This window comes from Nematolebias whitei, chromosome 17 (assembly GCF_014905685.2).
Source record: "Nematolebias whitei isolate Nwh7 chromosome 17, NemWhi1, whole genome shotgun sequence".
Lineage (NCBI taxonomy): Eukaryota > Metazoa > Chordata > Actinopteri > Cyprinodontiformes > Rivulidae > Nematolebias > Nematolebias whitei.
In genome coordinates this window covers 31,528,968-31,555,375 of record NC_056514.1, presented here as the reverse complement: position 1 = coordinate 31,555,375, position 26,408 = coordinate 31,528,968, and the positions used below count along the sequence as shown (strand labels likewise).

General features: G+C 38.2%; 1 protein-coding gene across 1 annotated transcript; it reads left to right on the top strand.

Moving 5' to 3' along the window:
- The first annotated feature begins 4,132 nt into the window (after window positions 1-4,132).
- On the top strand, window positions 4,133-25,358 carry si:zfos-911d5.4. The gene is made up of 7 exons (XM_037690912.1): window positions 4,133-4,177; window positions 5,283-5,401; window positions 7,424-7,524; window positions 8,581-8,729; window positions 10,995-11,223; window positions 11,469-11,689; window positions 25,191-25,358. The coding sequence occupies exons 1-7, from the start codon at window positions 4,133-4,135 to the stop codon at window positions 25,356-25,358; spliced, it is 1,032 nt and encodes a 343-aa protein (XP_037546840.1).
- Window positions 25,359-26,408: the final 1,050 nt, after the last annotated feature.

Sequence of the window (26,408 nt, the reverse complement as noted above, 5' to 3'; positions counted from 1 at the left end):
GCAAGAGCCTTAGCTGGTTCAAGCTAAACAGACCCTCTCCTCGGTGCAAACAGCTGCAGCGGGCAGGTTAGCAGAGGTTTTTCAGCAGCGCCTGCCTGCAACGTTCAGTTGACGTCGAGTGCTCTTCAACTAATTGCAGACAATTACAGTATGTGGCACATGGTGCTCAACATTATTCTCAAACACGACAAAATGGCAGCGAGGTCTCCCATCACATCCAGTGATAATTGAACAATTAAACTTTAGCATACTAATTACCTCTTTATTTGGCAGAACTTATTATGGAGACAGGCCAGTTGTACAAATTGCTCTTTGAGCTCAATCCTAAAAATTGCTATTCCTTCAAACCCAGATTTAACTGGATTTATTAAATAATTGTGGTTAAAAAGTTCTGCTTTTGTATTTTCACGTGAAATTAAACAGGGTTTATTTCACCTCTTCTACGTAGCTCGAGACTCTTTTCAGTTTCTTTCTTTTAATTGAAATTGTTCCAATTAAACAGAAGGTTGAGCGTCATTGAATATTTTTATACCCTTTACTTCAAATTCCATTCAGCAGCTCGATTTGACACCTTTTAAATCACACTCGTTGATTGAGGCAGTTAGGCTCTTTATACTTCAATGTAAAACGGCAAATTTCTGTATGAATCCAAAAAGAGCATGTAGAGAATCTCTCCTTTTAATAATTTAGTGGAAATGAGCAAAAATTGGTGAGCGGTGCATTAACGACGTCGCCGAGCTATTAGTTACGCAAATGAGACGTACGATGTGGAGGATTAAAAATGGAAGTATCATCTGTGAGATAGATCACATTTCTCCCCCTTCTTTTAATGTATTATTTATACACATCAATGTGACGTTAAAATTTACATTATAACTCTCCAGATTATTTGTGCTTGTAAATCTTGCTTACAACAAGCCTCTGAATATAAACTCATGCTAAATGTGCTTTGGAGGACCTGGCACTTCTCATACGCTGACTCTTCGAGGACATTATGTAAAAATTACATTAACTCATACAAAGGGAAAAAAGGCTTTAGGAGCCACTTGAACAATGAAGTGGACATGACACAAGGACCTTACTGAAATAAACAGCATGCTGTTTCTAACAGTATGAATGCTAATACCTCGTGCTGAGGCTGCATTTCATAGAGGCGGGTTCCCCAGGTGGTGGACTGAGGATCCCTGTTATTGATGTACAGGGGTGTGCCTGAATGCCAGAAGATGAACTAAAAGCACTTGGGGTTCAAAAGCCTTGATTGCAGGTGGTCATGCGACCATGCCTTTGTCCTGTCTGGAAGGGAACCATGCTAGACTGGTCAGCAGTGCAGTGACTGGAACATCCCTGGAGACTCTAAAGCCTTCGAGCCTGATGCTTATGTGACTGACCATGGGCAACCAGAGAGTTCAGTGCCTGGGTACTCAACAATGGCGGGGGTCTTCTGCCTCTGCTGTTAAAATTGATTGGCTGTGGCAGCCATCTTGAACTGAGTTGACTCTAAAATGTGTACCAGTACATCCAATGATTACTTCAAGTTTAATTGAAATCTGCCTAGTGGTTCATTAGATATTTTGATAACAGTCGCTCAAACATACAGACTCAAGCAAAAACATTACACTGATTCCCAAAAGACTTGTTCTAATATACGTACAGTAAAATGTGCAAAGTGAAAACATTGTACGAGACAAACAATATTTAACATCGCAAACTCCTCCCCCTGCCATGCAATAATAGAGATTAAGAACGTGATAACAATGTCAGCTGAAAAGGCCAAACCACTGGAGCATGGAGCACATTTAATATATAAATGTGACTGCTCACAGAAGTTATTTGCAAGTCCCAGCACAAAATGATCATATGTGTTGATACATACAGGCGGGAGATGAAAATGATTGGAACAAATATCACGAGGTGGTGATTGTAGACAATATTAAACTGCACAAAGAATCTTTTGTCCTTGAACTCCTGCACCAGTTCAGGTCGGTATCGCCTCTGCTTAAATTTAATATCTATTTCTTTTACTCTATTGTATGGCTTTTATTGAGGTTGTGCCTGCTGTATCGTCTCAATCTAAACCAGAAGTGAAGGTCAAGAGAGGCAGAGTGCTTCTGTTTATTGGCTTCCATTGAGCCCGTATGAGCTGATTTGACTATCAGCTCTTGATATTAAGCTCTTTCACAGTGTTTTATGCTCTCCGGATATTGTTTATCACCACATTGCTGTGTATTTACAGCCGAATTAAATATTCTTTGTCATTTTTGTAATATCCTCTTTGTTGGCTCTTGCAGGATGTGAGAATCGTGTTGGATGTGGCAGCATGTGTGCCTATGGACTATCTATAAGATTAAAAACGCTGCTTATATTTCATCCCCATCCTACTTTGTTAGTGCAAGCAAAATATTTGTATTTTTTGCACAAATTATTCACAAAAAGTTTGTATCAGCAACATTATTTTGTTTTATTTGGTTATTTTGTACAGTCTTATGGTAAACAAAATTTTGTATTTGAGATTCCAAAATTTTCATTTTTGTTGCATTTTTCAATTATATTATTATATTATTAAGCAGATGCATGCAGAAACAAACCTGCTTTTCATTTAATTCAATGAAACTGATTTTATTAGTACAGTCGTAATAAACCAATTAAATTATAAAACTGCATCAGCAAGTGGCTGCACTTACATAAATTAGGATGAATTGTTTCATATATTCTTGATGCCTATATATCTACACTTGCATTGGTTATTTACATGGAGTAAAATATGACTTGGATTGAAAGGTCTCCCATTCCTTGATGAAATTACTATTATCCACCAGGGGCACCTCCAGACATTTTAAAGGGGTGGTCTGTTGGGGCCCACCGTTAAGGGCCCGGCATACTCCATCTGAAACAGAGCTGTCGACTCGTGGTCACGTGGTTGGGGGACGTTTGTGTTCGCACACACCTTTCCAGAGCTCCTGGGAAAACCCTCCTTTTTCAGTACACATCACAGCACGGGTTTCTTCCTGCCAGTCGCCGCTCCATCCCTACATCTGCTGTTTGGCCACAAATCTTTCATGAAGAAAGAGACACACTTTTCAGCAGACAGACTCCTCCATGCACATCTGCACGATCTCCAAACAGGCGTTTTTGTCCATTTGACTAATTTAGTGTCTTTAAGGAGTCGTACAGCTGAATGTCTGGGAACACTTCCGCATTGACAATCACGCCCAGAAACTTCTGATCAATCGCACAATACTAGGTGCATACGCCTGTGAGAAAACATTTGGCCCGGGTCTTGTGTCGAGCGAAGCTGATTTGAGAACAAAATGATGCGATTTTCGTCACGCAACTATCAATGAGAGACCAATAGCCTGCAGATGATTGTTGACTGCAGAGTCCTGGCCTGATGATGTTGCTCTTCTGTGCTGGTCCATCCTTTTGGCCAGTGGCTGTTTAGTTTCCCCGATGTAAGACTGACCACAGCCCTCCTGACACTTAACAGAATACACATATTACAGTGTCTGTGCCAGGGGACCATATTTTTGGGATGAACCAGTGAAATGACTGTGTAAATGACTGGCCATTGAATCAGTCTTTGTTGTAATATATTCTGGGGTTTTGGAAGCCACTGGGACGTCATGTTTAGAAATTAAACGTCCAAGTTTCTCTGAAACTCTCACAACATATAGAATGATAGTCGGGGTCTGGGTCCTTCTTTTCACCCGATGGCTGGCTGAAAGCCATCTTTGTGAACAACTAGTATTGACTTTCATCAGTAAACTGGTTGATCCATTATGAGAAGAGGCTATTTATAAGACTGAGTATGTTTGCAGATCCTCAGACTGAAGAAGTCTTTAAAAGGCGAAAAATTTCAACAAGAATAAACTGTCTAGAGAGCCTGAACTTTGTTAAATTTATCTACCTGGATTATTGATCATAAATCAGGAAAGAAAGAAGAAGTCTTTCGGATGAAAAACGAAACGTTTCTATATTTTTTGTTTGTTTGTTTTGCTCTGTTTTGTTTTTTGAATGTCCAGAGGACCAGATTTAACTTTTTTGGATAAATCAGGGTAGTAGCTGACCGTTTCCGCCAACATATTTCAAGCACAGATTTTGTGAGATCTTTGTTTTAAACTTTGGTATACAAGTCATGGACGGCATGGTGGCACAGTTGGTAGAGCTACCTCCTCTCAACGTGAGATCGCTAGAACGAATCCCGGACAGGGACATTTTTGAATGGAGTTTGCATAGGTTGCAAACAAACACACATATTTGACTATTTAGCCAGGGAGCTCACTGAGGAGACATTTTTACAAGGGTGGCCATTGCCTCCCCTAACTCCCCCTTGGTTGTGCCCCTGCTGCCCACCACTTTGAATGCCAATGTTTTATATAAAGACCTTGTCCAATTTGTTAGTGCTTAACAGCTGTGGCAGAGATGCCTCTTAGCTACGACCACACCGAATTTTAGCTCATAAAATTGACTGATTTGTAGCCATTATTGCAAAATTCTCAAGTGATTTACCTGTCGATTACCTGCATGAATGGGAACCAACTTAATATCACTTGTTTTTTTGTTTTTTTTCAGTGGCAACGAGATACAAACATTTCCTCGGATGGTAAACACGTCCTGACCACAGTTTAAAAATAAAGAGAGAAAGTTCCCTGAACGCATCTCTGCAGCATTCACTGACGTCACGTCTACGTGAGAGAAATCTGAGTCTACAGGTGGTGCACGTGGTCTGTTGTTTACTTCCTCTGGGAAAGCTGGAAGTTCAGGCGGAAGGAGATGAGCGTGGCGCTGAAATTGTGTAACAGCGTCCCCGGATAAAGTTACTCAGCGTTTTGGAAACGGGTAAAGCGACAGAAACACCGAGAAGAAGATGTCAAACTGAAAAAACAAAGCGCTGTTCTGAGGCTGTTTGACACGCGCACAGACGAGAAGTGAGTACAGTAGCTCGTGCCGCTGTCGTTTTTCTTTGTTTTGTTTCGTTTGTTTTTTTATTTTTTGGCTCAACTTTTCAGCAACAAAACTGTAAATAAATGTAACGTTGGAGGACAACAGTGCTATCGACATGGGAGATATTTAATTTTAAAATGTGACCTAGCTAAAATGATATATTTGGTTAAGCTAATTTTTCACCGAATATAGCTAAAAATAAATTTTTAGCCTGTATTAATTTTAATGTTAAATCATCTTTTGTGAAACATAAACTGACTGTTTTATTCAGCTGACTTGCTTTTACAATTTCTGTTTAGTTTATCAGTCAGTTTGACATATTTGTTTGTTTGTTTTACCAGATGAACATGCTTGGAAACATGTTTACTCATTTCCAACTTCCCCCAAAACCTTCAGAAAGTGCACAAAGTCAAAGCTTAAAGCAGCTTCCAACACTTCCTGACTTTTTTCAACATGTCATGTAAGTATTATTGTGCACTACACGTTTTATTTTGCAGCCTTTAAATTGATAAATAAAGCATTTTAACTTCAACATAAACAATAACAAAAATCCATAACATCTACACCTGAGTTTCAGTGGTCACATACTAAGTTATAAAAAATGTGGGGGGAAATATTTTTTGTTGATCTCTATTAACTCCCTCCAGATATTGAACCAGCTATTAATAAAAAGTAAAGTAATAATTGGATGTACATCTGCAACTGATTACCTTTTGAAATCAACCCCATTCAAGATGGCGACCTTTGCAAGTCAAAAAAAAAAATGCTGTTACTCAGCCACCTTTACAAATATTGAGTTAGAATTTGTTGTGGTTGTAGCTGAGCATTACCCCCAGTCCATACTTAAAAGGCAACACGTTGTGCAGCACCTTTGCCTAAAACCCTGGTATTAACTTTTGGAGTGAATTGGGTCGGTCTGTTAGCAAAATATGTCATGGACATCTGGTTGGATTTTAGTGAAACTTTCAGAAAGTATTGGCTGTACATCTAAAACTCATAAAAATTTGTGGACAACCGTATTCTAGATGGCTACCCCAGCTAACCCACTTTAGCCGAGACTAAAGTAGCACCAAATCAGTTGATTAAGTTACAGAGATAAATTTGCTATGGTAGTAGTCTAGAGTCATCCCTAACATTCTCTGAGTGCTATCACATCTTGTGAGATTTCACAATATTGTATTAAGATAAAGTTTGAACAAAAGCCTAGCATCAAAACCGTTGAGTGATATGCATTCCTTCAACAAATGCTGGGCCTTTAATCGCTTTAGTCATTTGGACACAATTAAAATGAGTGTCTTGTACTTTGGACTAATTTTCTCCAAGATGGCGTCTTTGTTTTCATGTGACGTTTAATTGATGTAAATCCTCTGACTAACCGAGAACCATACAAACATAGTACTAATCTCAAAATAAAATATAATGAAATGACGCCAAAGTTCATGTTCAATAATTCAGGTGTAAAATCCAACAATGTTCAGTCAGGTCATCTGGACGGTTTCTTTTTTTGCTGAGATGTTTTGTCCTTCATCCAAAGGATTTCTTCAGTCTGAGAAGCCACCAAACAAAACTGATTCCCACAAACGGCATACCCCATAGAAAAAAAAATAAATAAAAAAAATAATAAAATGTAAGAACTAATATGTACTATTTTTTTTTTTTTTCTTTTGGCTGCTCCCTTCCTCAGGGGTCACCACAGCGAACTAACAAGCGCAAAGACTTGGCAATTGTTTTTACGTCAGATGCCCTTCTTGACGTAACCACAGACCACCGAGCTACCACAGCTCTCTGCGTGGAGCAGAGGGCTTCACCATTCACGCATTTTGATGTTGTCAGTCCAGGGGGGTTGAACCATCGACCTTCCGATCACAGACTCACCTTCTCTAACCTCTGCTCCACCATTCACTCCTATTATGTACTACATAAAGGCCAGCATTGAAACATCCATCCATCCATTTTCTTCACCTGCTTATTTTTCGGGTCACTGGGGCTACTGGGGCCCATGTCTAGCTATCACTGTGCAAGAGGGTGTGGGGACAGGGCACCCTGGACAGGTCGCAAGTCCATTACAGGGACACAGGGACAATTTAGAGTTACCAATTAGTCTAACATGCATGTTTTTGGACTGTGGGAGGAAACCCACGCATGCACGGAGAGAACATGCAAACTCCACCCAGAAAGGTCCCTGGCCAGGATTCGAGCCGGCAACCTTCTTGTTGAGAGGTAGCAGCTCTACCAACTGTGCCACCGTGCCGCCCCGGTATTGAAACAATATAACTTTTTTTTTTTTTTTATCAAGATCAAGATATCAAGATCAAGTACTGAGCTCAGTTTACATGACCTGACAAAAGTCTGCAGCCACAACTTGTCTTCAACAAGCTTCAACTGGAACATCAAGAGATGGACTAAAGGGTGGCCAAAGTAACAAACGGATTGAAATAAAAGAAATGTTGATTGTCTCTTTCTCTGTGCACTCCCATTGTAGGAAACTCACTGGACTGAGGAAGGAAGATGTTTACTGCAATCTTCGTATTCCTGACCAGTCCCAAACAGCCAAAGATGACATCAACATTGTTATCCTCACAGGTATGAAAGTGTTTGAGAGACAAAAATTGTTGCAGACTTGGCCCTAACACTTATTGACTTTGTATGCTTCTTCCATTCTTGCAACAATGCCTGACCACTGTATTAATACAATAAAGATTTTTTGTAGATCAAAATGACCAAACATTCAAACCAGTCAGCTGTTTTATAGCATATCTTTTTCACAGCACTTTATTCTGTTGCATGCTGCAAGTTGAAGGTGCCTACTGTATTTTTTGGCCTATAAGTTGCGGGGTTTTTTTTTTTACATACTTTGCATGCACTGTGACTTATACGCCGAAGCGACATATTTATGTTTTTTTTCCATATCAGTAAACCAATTTTTGGATGACATGACCATTTTCATTCATTCTGATTGAAAATATTGAACACTACCATTTTCAGCCGCCAGATGGCAGAAGAGTAGTATGGCATGCCGTTGTGCCATGTAATAGGTAAAAGTGGTTATTAATGACACAGTCGGCTTGCCATAGACTGCCACCGTCGTCCACCTCGTCTGGAGCAACCGTCAAATCAACTTCATTTCTCTGCACCGCCCCACGAAATGCAGCTAATTTGACCACTGAAGTGCATTTATTAAGTAAAAGTTCAACTGAGACGCACCTTTGCTATAATGTTGAGCAAACAAATAATTGTTTTAGGTATTTACAGACATTGCTTTTGAAATGCAGCTGATTTGACCGTCTAAGTGCATTTTATTAAGGAAAAGTTAAACTGAGACACACCTTTACTATATTTTCAAGTAAACAAATGATTGTTTTTAAGTGTTAATCTTGTTAAATTCTTGTTAAAGTCCTCCCGTGCACGCTCCCGCATTTGGCAGCCAATCAATTTTTGGCTCAACACCGGCCCACATTTCCAGGTCGTCAGCGGTGACGCGTAATAGATGCAACGTATACGGCGAAGCGACGTGTTTATGAATTTTTCCACTTTATTGGACATATTTGGACTGATGCAACTTATAAGGCAGTGTGATGTGTACGGCGTAAACTACGGTATATGGTATGACACTAATGTTATGTTTATTTATGATTTAAGGCCAAGGGATCTTCTGCATAGATGTAAAACCCTGGAGAGGAACAGTGTCTGCTCATAATAAAAACTGGCATGTACGAGTGACAGAAGAGGACCAGAACTTTACTGGTACCTGCATCAAGCAGATGGAAGATCCCATTACAGCTATCATGGTAAACAGACTCATTTAGGCCAAATATGGCAGAGGGGGGGTGGGGGGTAGTACCTGGAAATGTTAAACTGTCTAGCACACTTAAGCCCAAGGTCCCGTCAATTATCCAATTCACTGTTTTCATACAAACTGTAGCGGGGTTAAGAGACTCTGAGTCACCGTAATAATTTATATGGAAATTTCAAACACAACTGCAGGGTTTCCTAAATCTCACAAGTGCTTACTCTTCTAATTATGTTCACAGACTGAGGGGGCTGGGGCGAAAGCAGACAGGTGCCTAAACACAGCTGTGACCTTATGTGACTGAGTCTGTTAGGGGTCGTTCATTTCCATTTCTATAGATGCTCCAGTTTGATGGAAAGCTTGATAGAAAACTGTAATAATAAACACAATCTGCTCTATAGAAACACTTCTTGAACTGAATCCATGCCCTTAATTCTACTCGCCTGCACATAGCAGATATAGCACAACCTTTTGGGCCTGGTTGATGTTACATCAGTACTTGTGTAATATTTGACCTTTTGTCTTTTAGGTTAGCTGCTGCAAACCTTTTTTTTTTTTTTTTTCACTGAAAGTCCCCCTACTTGAATCTGGAAGTAAAAGTTGTTGCCTTTTCTGCCTTCAAGCCTGTGCACACGATGAATAATAATAATGTGACTGTTTATGAAGCATTCACACCATTCTGATCCATTTTTCTTCCTTATGTTTTTGTTGTGTTTCTCGTCCCACAGTTTTCAAGCTATTTCAACAAATCATAAATCAAAACGTTCAGCTCTGTCAGGACAATCCTGTTATGACTTTTGGTATTGGTGCAACTTTAGCCTTTTTTTAAATATTTAGCCTTTTCTGTCACTTGTTTTCTCATAGAAAATTTACATCTTTCAAATCTTTTGCTCTGTTTACAACGTTTTACTGCTCCTTTCACATTTTGTTCTGGTTCAGCTTCTTTCAGCTTCCATGTGCAAATTTAAACTTTTTTTCAGCAAATTTCAGCTGTTTTTTCAGCTGTTGTGGTCCTTTCAGATTCTTTCTGCTAATTACAACATTTTTGTGCATCTTCTAACTTATTTCTGCTAATTTCAGCTTGTTATGCTCCTTCCAGCTTATTTCTGCAAGTTCAAGCTTTATAAATCTTTTTCAGCTAATTCCACTTTTTTTTCACTGACTCATTTAAACTTTTTTCAGCGTAATTCAGTAAAATGTGCTCTCTCCACTTCCTTCTGGTATTTTAAGGTTCTTTCTGCCCTTTTTAGCTACTTTTCAGCTGGGTTTTTTTTGGTTGCTAATTTAAGCTTTTTTCAGATAATTTCCACTTTTTGTGCTCATTTCTGCTTCTTTCAGCAAACATTCTTTCTGCTTTCTTCAGCTAAATTAAGCTTGTTCTACTTTTCAGCTACTTTTATTTTTTAGCTAATTTCAGCTGTTTTATATAAATTCAACTTTTTCATGGTAATTTCTGCTGCTTTCAGACTAATTACTATCATTTATTTCTGCTAATTACGGCTTATTGTGCGCCTTTCAGCATTTTTCAGCTAGTTGCAGCTTTTTCTGCTGCTATTTCAGCTACTTTTTTTGCAGTTTTTGTGCTAAATTTAGCTTTTTCAGCTAATTTTTTAAAGTCCATTTCAGCTCCTTCCACTTTTTCTGGTTTAAGCTTCTTTTTGCCTTTTCACCTACTTTTCAGCTCCTTTTTTTTTTTTTTGGCTATTTAGCTTTTGTTTTTAGCTAATTTCCTAATTTATAATCTCATTTCTGCTTATTTAAACCTAATTCATCAAATATGTGTTCTTTCTGCTTTCTTCGCTTAGGCTTGTTCTTCAATTTCCGCTACATTTCAGCATGTTTTTAGGTAATTTCAGCTGTTTTTCAGCAAGTTCTTCAGCAATACGCATTCACACTGCATTTTTGCAGGAAATGCAATTTCTCTAGTTCATTCATGTTTCTCTTATAAGAAATGCTGGGTAATTATGTCAGGTGATCAGATTGCAGACAAAAGTTGTGAACTGGTTTGAGAAATTGTAATCACAGAGTTGTAGTTGAACTGGAAAAAAATGTCTCAAGTTGCAAAAGGAATTATATTGTACTGCAGTTTTGCAATTTGTAAGCATTTTTTTCTGTGACTTTACATTCAGAAGAAAACAAATCTGCAAGTTAGGCACTCCATTAGATCTCTGTTTTGCAACAGATGTCAAAAATATGTAAATTAAAAAGTACACTTATATACAATATAATAATATGTTGTCTCTCTGGTGTTTGTCTCCTCCAGACAAAAACTATCCAGTTATGCAGTCATCTGAAGAGGAGTAGAGTGTCAGTGCGCAGCAATCTGTTCTTCCCAAAGGTCGTCTTCCTCTCACCTGACTGCAGGCTGGATGAGGAGCTGATGAAGAGGAGGGAGCTGGTCTCTCACAGCCAGATAGATGACTTCCTCAGATCTTTTAAGGAGGGCTACATGGCCTGGATAACTGATGCCTTCACTCCCTCCTGGATTTCAGGTGGGACTTTTTATTGAATTCTTGACGTCACTCAAAGAGTATGTTATAAATGATGGTCAACAAGATCAAATTTTATCTCACTTGATCTTGACTGACTTAGTCATTTTTATCGTCTTTAAGTTCAGTTGGCTGTGGCAGCCATCTTGCATCAGGTTGACTTTAATGCTAATGCTACAGATAAACACACAAAGGCACAGGCAGCAACATTATTGTCTTTGACAGTTTGTGTTTTTTCTGTCCTGCAGGTCATCTGTCATACAGGCAGATGGAATCAGTGCGGGAGGTTCTTAGGAAGGTGGGAACGTGGGATACGGTGCAGCTGCACTGTGGCGAGCAGCTGAAAGGGGACTATCAGGGCTGCCAGTACATCGCGCTCGACCGCCAGGAAACCGATATGCTGGAGTTTTCCAGAATCGGGACACTGTCTGCCGATTCATTGTGGGCTCTGCTGGGCCACGCTCCTCAGGTCAGTCCACAGGAGTGTCCGATCCGTGTCCTAGAGGGTCACCATCCTGCACGTTTTAGAGGTTTCTTCTAAATGACACCTGATTTGGATTAATTGGTGGTTTATAGACATGAAAAAGTGATTCAACCATTAAATTGTGTGTGCTGGAGCAAAGAAACAAGTAAAACATGCAGGATAGTGGTCAAGGACCTAATGCCTAACATGAACCAGCAGGTGGCAGTATTACTTTAATAGTTGTGGACCTGTCTAGTTCTTAAAGTGAAACAGGGTTAATTTGTCCAAAAGACCACTGACCATGACACGCATTAAAAAGTAATTTAAATGTATTTAAGCTCTATTGACAAGATATAAATAAAATAAATTGAGACTATTTTAGGTCTCAATGTAATTTTGTCATACTCGAACAAAAATATTAAACATTAAGCTGGGTCTGTTTAAATTGGTTGTTAAATATTTTTTGGGAAAAGAAATATTGATTTGTTTTCCAAATAAATTTTTGTTTTATGAGACAAAGAAAAGCACAATTAGCCTTTCTTAACATGCTTGGTGACTTCTCTTCAGTGTATACACTCAATTAATTTCAATAGACACTCCAAATGTTAATTATTTTCTAAACTCTTCAGTTTTTTTTTTTTTTCATTGAGGTAATTCATTTTTCCTGTCTGCAAGCGACTCATTACTATAGCTGTTTTGATTCAGTCAAGAATCAAGTTACAAACCACCAAAATAATCTACTGAGACCATTCAAACTCCTAGATCCTTTCACCACTTCCACTTTTCTTATTGACTCAAATATTTACTTACAAAAGCAGTTTTTAGTTTTTATTGATGGTCTGACTGTCAGTTATTTTCTGAATATTACCTCTTCAAGACCAAGCAGTCTGACCTGTGCTCAGCATCTATTACCAGTTCACACCCCTCAGCACCCAAACACTCAGCGTAGACCCTCTGTACAAGCCTGGGCTTCAGTTTGCCCACCCCCAGCACCCAGACTGTATCCCCATTTGCCTCCAGCTGCTGTGTATTTGATATATGACCCAGCAGTCATTAGACGGTCTCCAGCAGACTTTTTTCTCGCCCGCGGGGACACATGCAGCGGCCACAAAATCTTTTATTTTCAAAGGAATCTTTGCACGTGTGCAAAGTGCACACGTGCACTTTGAGTGAGACGAGAACCGTATTTACCACATATGCTGTAAATAATCTCATCTGATTTTTTTATTTTATTTTATTGCAAAGATAATCACAAAAAGTAGATTTTTACAAACGCATTTTAGCAATAACCTGAATGGTTTTAGGCTCAGTGCCGGTGTCACATGCCGTCTGTAGGAAGACGTCCACTTTACTCGTGCAGCAGCTGCAGGCGAAAGCTTGAGGGGTGGCAGAGAAACCCGATACCTCCCCTGGGCATATTTTCAGAGCTCAGAAATAATGCATGCTTTTGATTTGTTACTTGTAAACACACTGGCTAAAAAACCTGTGGTATGACCTACGGTTCCATTTGGGCATCTGTTTGCTCTGTAAGAAGTGGCATCAGATGTGCTCACAAAGCCACCTTTGAGGTACTGTTTTTTTTTTTTTTGGTGCGCTTGGGTAATTACTCTGTGGTGAATGGGATGTCTACATGCCCCAAAGTGGAGAATGATAGAGTAGAGTGGCTGCAATTTATTAATTATGGTCTATATTCTTAGACCACGGGTCTGGCTTCATTCAATTTGTATGGATTGAGAAGGTAATTAGTGTGTGTGTCGTGTGTGTGTGTGTGTGTCTTAAGGAGGCAGAGAGAGAGAGGTGAAGGTCTATTCATGTCATAATTTAAACTGCAGGTTACTTCAGTTGTCCATCTTCATGTCATCCCTGATTTGGACTATTTTATAAAACCTGGTTAGCAAATTCCAGTGTATTCGTCAAGATATCCGAAATTTTATAGAATTTTAGATCATTTTAATATGACTTGACTAGACATGTCACCTGATTAATATCACCACTAGGAGAAAAGTTAGAAAAATCAACACTTCTTTTGATGGAGAACGAGTCCAAATAAGTGGGTCTGCGTTGCCGGAGCTACGTCTCGTCTTCCCGACAGGCGACGGATTCCGCGCTATCGGAGCTCGTTAATTAAACTCCATCCTCCTGACATTCCTCTCCGTTTGGCCATCTCCCCGGCTGCACGTGTCGCCGGCTTGTAATGGACAGCCTAGTGCTCGTCGTGCTTCGCGCAGAAAAGGCAAAAGTGTGGGGGTGGAGGGGGGGTAGACATCAACTGCTTTGTGGTGCTAATGAATGAAGGCGCACAAAAGACTGGGAGCAGGTCATTTACAAAGCCTGCAAATAGATCGTATCAGCAGCCACCGTGGCTTTTGGACTGTTTACAGTTGGAGAAATGTATAAAAATAATGCACATAGGTTTGTTATTACTTACAAATATGAATAAAAAGCAGCAAATAACTCTATATTTTATGACTGCTTTAAGAAAACATTTGTACATAGCTGACATTTACAGTCATGAGGAAAATCAATCCCACAAAGTCCGTTCTTTATGCTCCTGACAGAAATTATGTTTACTCCTCTAAACTTTCACTGGAAAGTTTTCTGGTTGATTCCCTATAAAGTAAGACCTACAATGTGTTGCATATTTTACAACATAAATGAAAAGTGTGTGGATGCTAAGTAGCAGGGTGTTCAGATCTCTGTAATTGCAGGATTGCTCTTGAAAGGAAGCTGGCATTGGAAATAATTTGCACAAGAGTGTGTGTAGGAAGCTGCTGAGGAAAACTACCATACGTGGGTAATTACGCAAGAGAGGGCTGCTGCAGCACCACAAGTGTCTGTAATGAACTAGTGAAGACATCAGCACTCGTACAGTGGGAAGCAGGGATAAAAGCTGCTTTGTGTGATTAAACTTTAAATCTTTTTTTTTTTTTGCCGAAGCATCCCGCTTCAGTAGAGTCATGTGAAGAGATTCTACTTTTGTCGATTTGAAGATGACGCAATGTTTCCTCCAAATTTATCATCCAGTTACAAAGCCAATCATTTTCAAGGACTCTCCAAGCACTCGTTTGTTAATTTATTTAAACATCAGCTGTTGTAGGGTTTACGATTTGCACATTTCTGCTTAACACTTGTAAATATTCAGCAAATTTGAATATATGTTTAACATAAAGTTGCAAAATCTCAGTATTCATTAGATTTTTTTTTTTTTTGTGGAATGAGCAGTGTTGCCAGGAGAAAGTGAAAAACATTTTTTTAGTATTGTGCAAATGATAATGCATTATCAAGGTTTTTTTTTTTAAAGGGGGGGGGGGGTAATGTTTTTACTGAAATCAAATTAAAATGAGCTTTTTAATAAAAAATCTTTAGGTATAAACAGTCTTAAAAATAGTAATTTTCCTAAATCCCTGATAATTTTTGTTGATTTTTTCCAAAAGATTTTATTCATTTTATGTCCTGAAACAGCTTTGACTGAAAGTCTTGTTTTTTATAGAAGAAAAGATTGAATATTTCTAGCTGCTTTGGAAAAACAACACTCCTTAAAACGTTTCATAAACCAATTTGGCGCGTTAGATGCATAAACAAGCCATTCAGTAACTTTGATTTGGAAACACTCAGAACTTTGGATAAAAACTGAAAAATTTGTAGGAAAATAAACGAGAAAAAAGTGAAATCACAATAAAATATCACAGAAAATCAAAAGTCTATTGCTCAGCTCTAGACATTAGTTTTCAATAAGATCTATAAGCTTTATTTAAGATTTTCAATTAATTTGATTATTTTATCAAATCTGACATAAAATTGAAGTTTTATCTAACAGAAGTATCTTCTTGGTCGCTGGCCATGATCTTAATTTTATCTCCTCTAGCTCAGTTATTCGTTTTCTTTTCTTTCTTCTGTTTTTTTTGACTCAGGATATTACAGTGATCCCCTCAGTACCAGCTCTTAGATATGATCAATAATGATTCATGAATAATGAAGAGGGCCGAGTGGAGCAGAGGCACTTAATTACAGCTTCAAAAGCCATTCTCGTTAATTGAGGGGATAAAGGTGGTGAAGTGGACTGAGCAGCACCATTAGATTTGTTTTTTTTGTTTTTTCCATTCTTTTTTGGGCTCACTTTGTTTTTTGTTTTTAATTACAAAAACATGAAAAAAAGCTCAGCTGAGGTCACAGTTGTATCATTTCCGTGTTGGTAATAAATTTTAATTTGGGTGCTAATTTTATTTTTTCCTGACTACCCGTGACCAACCTTTGTTCTTTTAATGTCAAAAATAAAGTCGTATGCTGCTCGTCCAATCGGCGCGTAGCTGTTGTGTGGATGTAATTGACAGCCCGACCATCTGTTACGGTTACGTGAAATCACAGATAAACTAGTTAACAGACACTTTGGCCCATTGTCTGTTGTTTTGATAATCACCCTTAATAACGGACAGCATCAATATGGTCTTTAAACCTGATTTGAGAGTTAATGGAGTCAGATGGGGACAGTCAGTGTATGCTTCGGGGGTAATGTTGTTAGAGATGTTCGTAAAGACCAAATTAAATCAGTCATAGATTGTGCCCTCTCAAGTCAGCCAGACAGCCAGACCCATTGAGGAGAAAAAGGAGGGGATTCATATTTTAACCTCACAGAAAATGCACTTATGTGGATGGAAATAAAGTCGTAGCTGGGTGACTGGATGCAAATGGTTATTGGAGAGAGTCTAATGGCTTCCTGTTAGCCGAGGCTGGCTGTTTTGGAAGCAGCTATTCAGGATTTACCCAGCAATGTTTGCTTTAGACAAATGTAATTATTGGCATAAACGGTAATGTCACCACATCAAAGTTTAGACGTTTTAATGGATCGTCTATGTCTGGAGCATGCACGAGTTTGGTTATGGTACTTGAAGTATTTCATGAAAATAAAAACTAAGTGAATATTATCTCAGGTTTCTAAAGAATATTTGAAACTTCTCAAAGGAAGTTGTTCTTTCAATATTTTCCTTTCCTTGTACTTTTTTATGTCTTCATACAACAATCAAACACGTTTGTTCTGCAGGTCTTTTTTACTAGTAGCCTGTAAAAATACCAAAATAGCATGTTTGACAAGGAAGTAATGTTTTTTTTTTTTCCCAACTTACTGTAAGTTGATTACTAGATACATATGACAGATTTAAACATTGCAACTTTTCTCCAAAACTGAGATTTATTTCTAATTAATAAGATAATATGAGATAAGGTAAGATAAGATAAAACTTTGTCCACCAAGGTAGAAATTTACCTTCGACTCTCCAACCATAAAATAAAACGCATTAATACAATCCAAATATCAACAATTTGTGTATAGAATAAAACACTATGCATACCATAGGTAAATGTTCTCATTTGGTTGGGTTAAGAAGGGTTATTGCACTCAGAATGAACGACTTCTTATAGATGTTCTTCATTGCCAGAGGGTTCTATAACACCTTCCTGAGCTCAGAGGTTCAAACTGATAAAAAAAAGAGGATGGATGCTATCTGCTAAAGTTGTTATAATAATCTTCTACTAAAATATGTTTTAGCTCTAAACGCTGAAAATCACTGACTTGGGAATGGTTAGGAATGGCTTCACATTGGGGTGGGGCTAAAATCTATTTTCAGATGTATCGCATCATGGACCTGGGTGATTCTGAATCGGATTTCAAACGTCAAAATTGAATTTTGTTTTTGTTAATTAATAACATTGTATGGAGGAACACGAAAGATCAAACTCAGAAGTGAGGATGTACAGAGTCCAGACAGTTTATGATGACTGCGATGACTGGAAGAAAATCAATTTATACACGATACTTGTGTACTTGTACTTGCGGGGGATACATCAAGAAAACCAAAATGCATTAATAAGTGTTTTAGCATCACATAATAATCCTTTGAATCATAATCATATTGTAAGCTGTCTAAACATTCCCACCCCTAATTTAACAGCTTTAAAATACTTTAAAAAGCAGTTATTTATATAAAAGGTTACAATGGCTTTTTTAAACATGCATGTCAGCGTTCCTATTCAAAGACAATGTGATGAAGTGGTGAAATACTTTTACTTTTTATGATGCGTATTTCATTGGAACTGGTCATTTTATCTTTTTAGATTACATCCGATCATTGTTGGTCATTTTAAGAGCACGGTGCTGTAGGCTAATATGTGGGAGTGGTGGTGCAGAGGTTGGAAAAGGTGAGCCTGTGTTCAGAAGGTCTCCAGTTCAACTCCCCGACCCGACATCAAAATGTGGGTGGGAAAGGTGAAGCATCCACACCTGCCTCCACCCTCATTTGCCCACACTGGTCCCTTGAGCAAGGTCCTTAACACCCCCCATTTGCTCCCCTGGGTGCCCTAGAAGGCAGCTCTGCTCCACACAGAGGACTGTGGTAGCTCGGTGGTCTGTGGTTGTGTCAAGAAGGGTATCCGGCGTAAAAACAAATCGCCACGTCTTCGTGCAAGTTAGTTCGCTGCGGCGACCCGCGAAGAAGGGAGCAGCTGAAAGAAAAAAAAAGTGTTATAGGCTAGTAATCACTCAAGTAAGTTTTTTGGGGGCAGACGTGGCAGTTTTTTTAATTTTTATTTTTATTTGTAAATGCAAGCTTTTGACAAATCTATGTTACATGTAAAGAGGTATTTTAAAATTGGATCAAATTCATATTTTTTGTCTGAAGTCAAATCAAGTTTAGTTTATGGTTTATTTGTCATATGCAGGTTAACACAAGGTCAACAACACAATTAAATAGGATGAGAAGAACAAATGCGACTCGCTAAAAAAAAAATTTTTTTTAAATGCAGCAAAAGTACAAAATAAAGTACCAAAAGTGAATAGAAATGTAGTAGTCTCTCGCTACTTCGCGGTTCGTTTATTGCGGACTCGCTCTATCGCGGTTTTTCAAAATAAGATTGGACATGACACATAATTGGCTGATTGATGGATGAGCCGCACGATCGGCATGGAATTTTTATTTAAAACAAATTATTTTAAATTATTTAGCACGCGCTGCACTTTTGTGCAGCCCAGAGCTGCAGAAAAAGCTTCCTCCTGCAGTTTTGTGCAGCCCACACTGCAAGATTAGCTTCCTGCTGCAGCTGATCAGCTGTTCTAAGAGCAGAGTGGAGAAGTGGGCGTGGCCAGGAGCACTTGCAGGTGGCAAAGAGCAAATGAGGCAGGGAGCTGAAATCATGATATTCTGTGCTCTTTTAGAGCGATATATATATATATATATACTTACTCGTACTACTATTCCTACTTTGTGGTTTTTCACATCGCGGGTCAGGATACGGATCCCCTGCGATAAGCAAGGGACTACTGTATTTGCAAGGTCCAAAAGAAATATAGTAAACATGATGCAAGTAGGATTAATTGGTATAAATAAGTATTTAAATAAGTACTATTTATCTGCTATTAAATAGGTCGCTGATAATCAACTAGTTAAGGTTCTTCCTAGCAGATCAGAACAGTATAATCATCTTATAATTGCCTTACAAACCTGTTTTTATTCATTTCTTTATCATTTTTTGCCCTCAACAAAGACATTTGGTGTGGCAGAGGTGTGTTATTCTTTGTTGCCGCCCCATCTGTGTCTGGTGAGACATGGCGTAGAACAAAGAGGCTGCCGTCTGAAGCCGGTGTGGCGTTACGCTCACTCGGAGTTCACATGAAACACGGCACCCATGGCTCCAGGTAACGGGCCCTTCTGACTGATACCCCACTGGGATTTTTTTTTTTTTTTTTACTTTATCAGTGGAGGAATCTGAACTTGGTGAACAGCAATACATGCAGGTGGTGACACATCCCTGCCCATTTACACAGGTCCTCTCATTAATCACTGGTGTCAGACTTGAATCGTAAATGGATATGTAAAAAGGAACGAAAGGTCTAAGTTGTAGTCATAATGAAAAATGTTTAATAGAATAAATCAAACTGGCTCTGAATTCCTGCTGTTCTCATTCTAAAAGATGTAAAAAAAAACAGTGATCAGTATCATGTTTTTGAAAGAACTACCTGTTTGCTTCTTAGAACTGTAAACCAGAGACAGGGTTTTTGACTATTAGCAGACGGTAAATAAGATGGAGTTTGTGTGGCTGAAACGTGACGAGTGATGTCACTCACATGACTCTCTGAAAGAGAGCACCAGATCGGGGTAGACCCCAATAGGTGAGCTCTCAGCTCTTTGTATTACACCCGGCCTTAGCCCCTGGGCACTGTCCTCAACATGAAGTGCTACATACGCACACAATCACACAAACACTCAGGCCTGTTGGTGCTTGAAATCGTAATTATTCTTGTATGTGTGCAGACCGTTCGCAGGGAAAGGTGCAACATTATTTTAGTAGCTATTGATCCCAGCTCGCAGGTAAAGCTGCGACAAACTGCATCTGAATGAAAACGTAAAGACTGACTTCTTTTTAACATGCAGTCCTTTTCTTAGTTTTAATATTTATATTTTAAAGACCACCAGGAAGCTTTCTTATCCAGTTTTAAATTAAGAAAGCTTTCTGGATGCATATGGAACCGTCTTCAACTACAGAATAGAAATCCAGTTGCTTTATTTTTAAAACCTTTTGGATCTAGAGCGGATTAATCGTTGTAGCCAAGTCCATTCAAGATGGCTGACACAGCCTAATTACATCAGCCAACACAAATGACTATAAATGTCAGTTTTACAGATACTGAGCTAACATTTGACTTAATTGTAGCTGAGAGTCATTTCCAACGTATACAGTACTCTGAGTATGGCCGTGCATAATGATTTATTCAAAGGTTGATCAAAATGACTACAATCCCATCGTTTTGTCAACAAAGGATTTTCTCAGTTTAAAACTGAAAGGTGGTGGGTGATCTGCATTCTTTCAAGAAAATGGTAGGTCTTTCATTTTTTATTGTTTCTGATACAGCGCTGTAGGGTGCATGTTATCTGCTTGATAAATACCGTATTTTTTGCTGTATAAGTCGCACCATTTTGCATAAATTTGCAAGTCCTGCCACTTATACAACGTCACGACTAATATACTATGTTTTTTCCCCATATTTGTAATCCAATTTTTGGCTGAGATCTGACAATTTCATTCATTCTGACATGAAAAAGATTAAACATGATAATTTTTAGCCTAGAGGGCCCTCGAGCCTTATGGCAAGCCAAGTGTCTCATTAATAGGTAAAAGCGGCTATTACTGAGACACTTGGCTTGCCATACAAAGCCACCTGTTGCGCAAGAACTCCTGGAACAAATGTCAAATCAGCTGCATTTCTAGCTGATTTGACCATTAAAGTGCATTTATTAAGGAAAAGTTCAACTGAGACACACCTTTGCTATAATTTCTAACAAACAAATAATTGTTTTTAAGCGTTAATCTTGTTAAATTCTTGTTAAAGTCCTATGCGCTGTCCTTGCGGCTGCCATTTTGGCAGCCAATCGATTTTTGGCACAACACCACCGGCCCACGTTTCCAGGTGGTCAGCGATGAGACTTAACAAACGCAACACTCAGTGACGATGACGCATAATAGATGCGACTTATACGGTGAAGCGACTTATTTGTGGAGTTTTTTTCTTCTTTATTAGACATTTTTGGACTGATGCGACTTGTACAGCGGAAAATACGGTTTACAGAAATGAGCATAAACTTTCTCAAATGGGATTTAAATTAATTTTTAGCTTTCCACATGTTTTCCTTCTCTACTTTGGTATAAATAAATTTAAAAAATCCGGGAGCAGTTTTGTGTCCGCACTCTACAGCGCCACAAAGATGGGAGTGCTCAACTTTAGTTGCTTTAATTAGTTAATTGCTGATAACTAGTGATTATTCTTGCCTGTAATTTGTTAGAATAATTCCACTCTGATGTTCTTGTCTTGGTTTATACGTGTCTGAACCACCAGCTGTCATGAAGCTATTTTTTTTTCGCTGTGCATCCGAAATTAATAGACACTCACTGCCTCTGAAGTGCCTGATGCTATTGTAATACAAGCCATGTGGCATTTGGCCAAGGCTGCGATAGAAGACGCAATTGTTTAGTGTTTTTTTTTTTTTTTCAATATTCTGCTCCTTTTAATGCACCCTAATAAGTAAGTAAATGGTGAAAAGATGTGTGTCTGAAATCACAGCGGCCTTTGTTGTAGATAATTAGGTTAGCAGCAAGAGCGTGCAGGTGCTGAGGGTGTGCTGTGCGCTTGTGGTGTGTTATCGACTTGCTCATAGGCTGTCAGGGGTGTCGCACTTCCCATCAGCCCCAAAGCTCAGCAACCTCTTCACTATTAAAATGATCACTTTCAATAGCGGACAAAGGAAAGAGGGAGCATATCTAGTGCAGGGTATTTTCCCCACCTCTAATGCTTATCTGCCTTTTGATGTTGCCGTAATAAAAGGCCTATTGGGCTTCCACAATGACCTGCAAAATGGACAAGGGCCGATATACTAGGCTCTGACTGTCGCTAGCATTAACTAAAAGGTCTAGATATTATAGAGAGCCGGGGATGAAAGTACATGGAAAAAAAATAATTGAAAAATTGCCTAATGCTAAAGTGAAAGAAAATGGAACTGTGAAAAGGCACTGTAATATTCTGTTATCCCTGTAAATGCAGCCAAACAAGAGATGCAGCGTGGCATTCTTTTTGAAATGGATGTGGTTCAATTACCTGCATGTCTAAATCTAGTTAAGGCGTCCATTGTCGGGCTTGAAACACAACAGGCAGTTTTGATGCAGTGTTAAAGCGTATTATGCCCTACAACCTACATAAAATCACAAGAGGTCTGACTCCATTCAAGATGTGGAGGGGAATTAAAGCTCATACTGAGAACAAGGTTAATTTTATATTTATTCTGTTCGAGACTTCTGTTTGAATCCCTGTCCTAACAGAGAGGCTCTGTTTGATCAAGCTGATGGAAAAGGTTACAGTTAAAAAGTTTCTAAGAATTAATGTTTAATATTTAATAAAGAGATTATTTGAGCATACAGAAAACAATTTTTTTTGATGCTTCCAAATATGTATTTTCTGATTGATATTACTTTGAAAAGGACAAATTCCAGTTATGTAGCTTTTTACATGTTGGCCTCAATAAAATAATGTCAATACACCGTTCGGTTAAGAAAGGTTTACACTTTATACATTACTGTATTTTTCAGACTATAAGGACCACTTAAAATCCTTAAATTTTCTTAAAAATGGACAGTGAGCCTTATGATCTGGTGCGCCTTATGTATTAATTCTGGTTGTGCACACAGCGCTCAAAAATGCATATTTTTTGTCTTGTTTTGTATTTTGTGTTACAACTGAACAATGTTGAGAGTCATAGTGAATGAGTTGAATAAAGTTTGACTTATCTGATTGTTTTGTATCACTTAATGTGCCTTATAATCCGGTGCGCCTTATGTATGAAAACAGACCAGTTCATTAGGCTTGTCACAATCACAAATTTTGCTAAGCGATTAATTGTGTCAGAAATGGTATGGTATGGTATGGTATGGTATAAAGTTTATTCATTTTAAAAATACAAAACAGTTTCATAACTATATAAAAAAAATACAGGAGATTTAACCCTGCACCCTAATAAATTATTAAGAAATTGTTGCGATAAATGATAATATTGTTTGAAATTTGACAATAATTAGTAATTTTTGTCAAATTTAAGAAGAAATGTTGGTTAATTTGTTTTGTGTGTACTACATTTTTTGACCACCGGATGGCAGTATGACTGTTTGAACCGAAGGATGGCTAGTGAGGGAGCGAGCAGCATGTCTCTTTAAGAAAAATGGGAGGGAGGCCCCTTGATGTGACATGGGCTGTCTCCTTCCTTTTTTTTGGTTCTCAAAATGGCAGACGCTCGGGGTGGTTTGAGCTCTTTAGCATAACATTTTTCACACAAAGCTTTTAATAAAAAAAGTCAGTAAACAAGTTCTCAGCTGCATTTTACGAGAAAAACAACTTTTTACATGAATGCACGAGTTTCAACCGTGAATTTTGAAACTTCGACAAGACGGAGTTTTTTTTTTCCCGAGGTCGGCCTGTTAGCTTAACTCATAGCTTAGCTTCTCAGCTCAGCTGCTTTTAACGATCCAAAAACGTGATTTTGGATCGTTAAAATGGATTTTAAAGAAAAGAGAGAAAATGGAAAGGGAGGGGTCGGTGAAGAGCACCAGAGTTGAGCCTTTTGTCATCCAGTGTCTTCAGTAGAAAGAGAGACACGAAGAAACAATAAAGCCGATAAATGAAAATGGGATCGATCATTTTCATTTATCATGCGATTAATTGATTTATTGTTTATCGCGACAGGCCCATCGTTCATTGATATTGCGCCTTATAGTTAAAAAAATACGGTAACGAGGAGCTTAGCATTCTTTGAAGAAATATAGACGACCTGCAGCCTTACATGCCAGAGTTTTAGACTAAAATCATCTTATGTTAAGTAATTAACTTGTGCTTATTTACATGAATTTAAAAAAATTGTAAATTAATGCGATATTGCAAGGTGTCACTTCCTGTGACGAACTCTCAGCTACTACCACACCAACGTTTAGCCCAATATCTGTAAAATCGCCTGAATATTTCGTTTTTGGTTTTTTTTGTTTTTTTTTGTTTTGGCTTTGGTGGTCATTTTGAATTTGTTTGACTCAAATACCTAAATAGTTGCACATCCAATGATTATTTCCTGGAAGTTTCATTAAAATCCATCCAGTAGTTTATAAAAAAAAAAAATTGCCAAAGAAGTTTAGTCCAAATAGGTATGCCTAGTTTTTCTACAAAAAGCACTCAGAGTATGTGCTGGGAATCAATCTCAGCTACTACCATGTTAAGGTTTAGATTCGTATCTGTAAAATTAACCAGGATGTAGCCAGTTTTTGTGTTATTTATTTTTTCTTTCTTTTTTTTTTTTTTAACCTCAGTTGACATTAGCAGCCATCTTATATCAGGCTGACTCCAAAAGTTTGTCAATTATATAATTATATTTATACTGGATTAAAATTTGTACAGTGCGCTGAGATATTTTGGCAACAAACATATGAACACACACAAACAATGGCAAGAATTTTGTTGCCTGCCTTTGCAGCAGGAAATATGACAAATCTTGTAACTCAGCTGAGCTTTTTTAGCAATTTCTTTGATTTGCTTGATGGAGTAGGTGGTAACTTTGAAGTGGCATACTTTAAAAACTTTTTTTTTTTTTTTTAAATAAAGCCTAGTTTTGATTTTGCCATCACAAAAGATGTAATGAAATTCATCCATTCATCATTCTCATTGAACCCAATTCATCTTTCAGCAGGTGATTTTATTAGCTTCAGTCTGAGTCTTTGGTCTACAGACCCAGCAGCTGAGCAACAGCTTATACATGCTGGGGTCAAAGGTCAAAGGCTCAACTCTGACTTGATTAAGATTAGGTTACAAATACACATATATCTTAAGAATTTTATTTAATTTGGTTTAAAGACCAAAGAGTCCTCTATGTTTTCACTCTAACCTTTTTTTTTTTTCAGAATTTAATACTTGTTTTATTTTCTGTCCTACGTACAGGTAACCGTGAAAATGTATAAACGTGGCTCTCACGGCTGGCTGGGGAAATCTCTGAACGCCACCGCTACAATCCCTTCAAACACCTTTGTGATTTTCAAGATCAGCGGTGAGGAAGATGATGCCAAAATCCCAGCGAACACCATTCACAGCATCACACTCAGCATCTGACGGTGTGCAGATATTGCACGTTGTTGCACAACCGACACTAAAACATATAAACTTTCTGAATGACTAAAGGGGCAGATGCAAACAAAAAAAATCCAGCCTTTTTTAATGTGTTTTTTCTTCTTCTTCTATGCTGTGTTGTGGCAAGACAACTTCCAAATAACTTGGTGTGAACGTGCTTTTGGGATAAACAAGCACTTTTTTTTTTTTTTGGTCATGCAATATTTTAATATTTGTGTGATAATTAGCCTGATTAATTTTTCATGTTTTGACTGTTTAGGGCTGGCCCACACTTTACAGAAGCTATTAATTAATCATTTAGTCAGCCGATTGAGTCACATCCATTCAAGCTACGAGTGTTTAATGTGGTAATTGTGGCAGTTAAATATGGGTGGCCTGTGGCACGACAAGTGTGTTACTGCTTCTGTGGGTTTAATGGGAAGTTATTTACAGTCTGATTAGAGAGTGCGGCTGTAAGTTGATTTATTAATGTGCTCCACTGCTCAGAGGAGAAAACCTATTCAGGATAACAGGCACAGCCACTAACACCCTTCATAACAGAGCCTGTGTTGCTTTCTATAGCTTACCGGGCTAACAGTGCTACGCTAACAGCTTCCAATTGTATTTACTGAGCATGGTAGTGGCCAAAATGATGTTATTTCCATCACAATATCAGTGCCTTTTAGCTAATATGATAAAAGAAGCTCTCTCTGGTGATTGTATCGCTGCATGGCATCTCTACCTGAAACATCAAGCTCCTCACTTGTTGTTTACGGTTACCTGATGTACAGATCGGAGGTGGTTTTACAAGCAGCTCTGTCTTTTTAGCATTGTTCAGGCAGATTTATAAGACTTCACTTGAATACATGTGTGTTAGTTTTTGATAATTTTGTTGTATTTGGATAATTAAACCTAACAGGAGCTGTTGACTTTGTAGTGTTTGAGGAGAAAAATACAGAAATGGGTATCATTTAAAGTAAATTAATATAAATTTGATAAATGGTGAGTGAATGTAAGTTTTATAATATAATTATATCTATCATTATTAATCAT

Coding starts and splice junctions, on each gene's coding strand:
- si:zfos-911d5.4 (XM_037690912.1), top strand. CDS start 4,133: ATGGACGGCATGGTGGCACAGTTGGTAGAGCTACCTCCTCTCAAC. Junction 5,402..7,423: donor GACTTTTTTCAACATGTCAT/GTAAGTATTATT, acceptor CTCCCATTGTAG/GAAACTCACTGGACTGAGGA. Junction 11,690..25,190: donor TGCTGGGCCACGCTCCTCAG/GTCAGTCCACAG, acceptor TCCTACGTACAG/GTAACCGTGAAAATGTATAA.